Source organism: Triticum aestivum, chromosome 6B (genome assembly GCF_018294505.1).
Source record: "Triticum aestivum cultivar Chinese Spring chromosome 6B, IWGSC CS RefSeq v2.1, whole genome shotgun sequence".
Lineage (NCBI taxonomy): Eukaryota > Viridiplantae > Streptophyta > Magnoliopsida > Poales > Poaceae > Triticum > Triticum aestivum.
Genome location: NC_057810.1, coordinates 58559110 through 58562325, shown reverse-complemented (window position 1 = coordinate 58562325; position 3216 = coordinate 58559110). Strand labels below are relative to the sequence as shown.

Below are 3216 nucleotides of genomic sequence, written 5' to 3'. Positions count from 1 at the left end.
GAAGGTCACAACGCGAACAGCGCCGCTGCCACCAAATCCGAAGAGGATTGTAGGTTTTAACCCGAGCAGGGGATCAGGGTGGGTAGTTTGGGACCTCAGCTGCGCCTCCATGAAGGAAAAGCGGCGCCCTTGGGCGTCGCCACCGCCGGGCCGGCCAGACTGGCCAAGGTTTCCCTCGGACCCCAAGTACATCACTAGGGCTCACCACCACCGGAGCCGGCAGACTCAAGCCACCGGGACGCCGAGAGAGGCAGCAGGACAGTGGGGGACCCCCCGCCCCCAGATCTGACGCAATAGAGCACCGCGCCGCGGCCGGACTCCACCAGCGACCCGCCGCCCATGCGGCCGAGCACACTGGCCAGCGTCTCATGCGGACGTTGCCAGCTGTTGGACGCCGCCGCCTCGCCGGCAGGGCCGCCGCCCCAAGGAACCGCAAGCCTCCAATGCGAGTCTCTGGTCCGAAGACCTTCGAGATCGATCCGAGCGCCGAGATCATTCCCGCCACCTTCCCCGACGCCCGCGCGGGCTTTCCCGGCGGCCGTCTCCGGTGGCGGCGAGGAAGGAAGGGGGATGGAGGGGTGGCGACGCGGCGGAACCCTAATCACCCCCGTAGCTTGGTTGATCCGTCTTAATATCACATACTTACACAACAATATACATTTTGTGTGTGTTGCACGAATCACAGATCGCCCGAACGGTGAGGGATATAAAAATGTGTCTTTGCCCAGATGCATCACGTTCCCTCTCCAATCCAATAATATAATGAATATACAAGATAGCTAATTCTCATCTAGATGAGATCTAGAGAAACCACAAAAATTTGATGATCAAGCTGGCTTTTGGAAGATAAAGGTAAAAGAAGATGGGCATTCTTTCTCATATTCTGAGTGGCCAGTGGCCGGCAGTGGGTAGCACACATGTCTGGTTGGCGCGACCTGCTTCAAGAATCTCATGGACTAGACGCTCAACGGCGAAAGCATCCGACACGACGCCGATGTGGGTGGTGTTTGCCATTTTGATAGACCTGTAGCATCCCCGCTGCCCCGGATCCTCACCGAAAACCGCGTCCAGGGCAAGTATGCTCGCCAGATTGACCACTCCGTCGCCGTCCCCGTGCAGCACCTCAGGGTCTTTGTCGACGTCGCCGTCCCAGTATACCAGCTTCTCCGGGGTGGGCACGCCCACGCCGTTGACGCACGTCATGGGCACCAGCGGCGCCCTCAGGTTGAGCGCCACCGGCAGCGCCCGCGACAGGTACAGGCTCACGGCGGACGCCGGGAGCCCGGCCGCCGACAGGAACTCCGGCATGTCGCGCGCGGTGTAGTTCCTCGCCCGCGTGACGACCAGGGGCGTCTCGCCGCCGAAGACCGCGGGCGACGGCAGCCCGGCGAAGGCCGACTCGAAGCTCCTCTTGACGCGCCGCATCGACAGGACGCCGGCGCCGTCGCTGGCGGCGAGGCCCTTCATGGTGACCACGATCCCGCCGGCGCCCGTGGAGGCCATGATGAAGTGCTTGACGAGCCTCCGGCGCCACGCCAGGGGGCTCCGATTGAGGAACTCGAGCGCGAGCAGGCCGCCCTGGCTGTGCGACACGAGGATGGCCGGCTTGCCCCCGTTCCTCCTGCTCGCGTGCTCCACGAGCGCCGTCAGACTCCGGCGGAATCTGGAGAACTCCCTGTTGGGCAGCTCCGGCGCGGCGGGCGCGTGCCGGAGGTCGTACGGAGCGCCGAAGAGGCTCTCGCCGTCGATGTACCCGATTCGCTCCAACGCCTCCACGAGCCTTCCCATGCAGATCTCCCTGCTCCTCCACAGATTCAGCATCCGTGCGCTAGAGAACATCAAAGTACGCTTACTTACTTGTCGGCAGGGTCGTCGGAGAGGAAGCCGCGGGTGGAGCCGAACGAGAGGACGCGGGTCTCGACGCCGGGCACATTGCGGTAGTCGCCGGCCGTGGGGTCATAAACCAGGCGGAGCTGGTCGGCGAAGCACGGCACGTCGGGGAGGTCTTGCAGGCCCGTGCTGTTCTTCCATAGCCGGAACCACCGGCCGTCCCCCTTGCGTACTCCGCAGAGTGGCGACGGCGAGTCGTAGGCGTCGGTGAGGCGGGCCTCGATCTGGCCGCAGGAGAAGCCTGGCAGCAGCACCACCGGGTGGAGGACGTCTCGCTGGTGGTGGTGAGCAGCCGACGTACTCCCAGACAGGGAAAAGAAGGAGGCAAAGACCATGAGGCAAGACAAGCACAGCCATTGGAGTTTCTCCTCCATGGAGACTGGAGAAGGACCAAGGACGTGACGTGAAGCGTCACAGGCTTCTCATATCCAAATCCAATTATTCCTTGCATCACACAATTCACAGAAGACGAACCATGCGCAATGTCTGTCTCATTGGTAGTACCAGCACACTGGACCCTACTGTGCTCCACCATTTTGAATAATTAAGCTGGACGGATGGAGAGTGTGATGTGCTGGTCTGCACTCACCCGTCGCTAATTTTAGGCCGGTCCGGTCCTTTCTCTAGCAGTGGCAGACAAGAGGAGAGGTACACATCAGTCCACGTGAGTGAGAGAAGGCCGCAGGCATGGAACTCATGTGCTTCCAAAAAGGAAAAAGGAAACAAGGAAGTACTAGTGTTTGATCTAACTGAACATAAGTGTATACGAACTGAACTGTAGCTTGTTCTGTGATCTTCGTTCCGCATGAAGTAGGAGCAACACTAGTACTCCCTCCATTCCAAAATTTGGGTAATCTATTTTGGAGCGGAGGGAGTAGCTGTGATTTGGAAGGAAGAGAAGGGAGTCACGGACCTCTGTGCCTGCCAAAACATGAGTGGCTTTATCATGATGCCCTGCCAAAGCTATAGCGACACTACCATGTAGCCCGCTATTTAAAACTTTTTGTTCCAATAGATTAATAACTGGATATTTTGTGGACTACTTCCTTCGTTCCTAAATATTTGTTTTTTTTTTAAGATTTCAAATAGACTATCACATACGAATGTATATAGACATATTTTAGAGTGTAGATTCACTCATTTTGTTTTGTATGTAGTCACTTGTTGAAATCTCTAGAAAGACAAATATTTAGGAACGGAGGGAGTAGTATACTTGTGTTTTCACGCATTGTCATTCCTTCACTCACTACTAGGAAAAGGCATGCTAGTGGCGCACCAGTTTTGCCTTCTAATGGCGCACTACTAGTGCGCCACTAGCATCACGCC

General features: G+C 57.6%; 1 protein-coding gene across 1 annotated transcript; it reads right to left on the bottom strand.

The window, feature by feature from the left end:
* Nucleotides 1-686: 686 nt before the first annotated feature.
* LOC123135758 (lecithin-cholesterol acyltransferase-like 1) lies at nucleotides 687-2452 on the bottom strand. Its single transcript, XM_044554971.1, has 2 exons — nucleotides 1858-2452; nucleotides 687-1798 (listed from the first exon to the last, which is right to left on the bottom strand). The coding sequence occupies exons 1-2, from the start codon at nucleotides 2262-2264 to the stop codon at nucleotides 877-879; spliced, it is 1329 nt and encodes a 442-aa protein (XP_044410906.1). The 5' UTR covers nucleotides 2265-2452; the 3' UTR covers nucleotides 687-876.
* Between the last annotated feature and the right edge of the window lie 764 nt (nucleotides 2453-3216).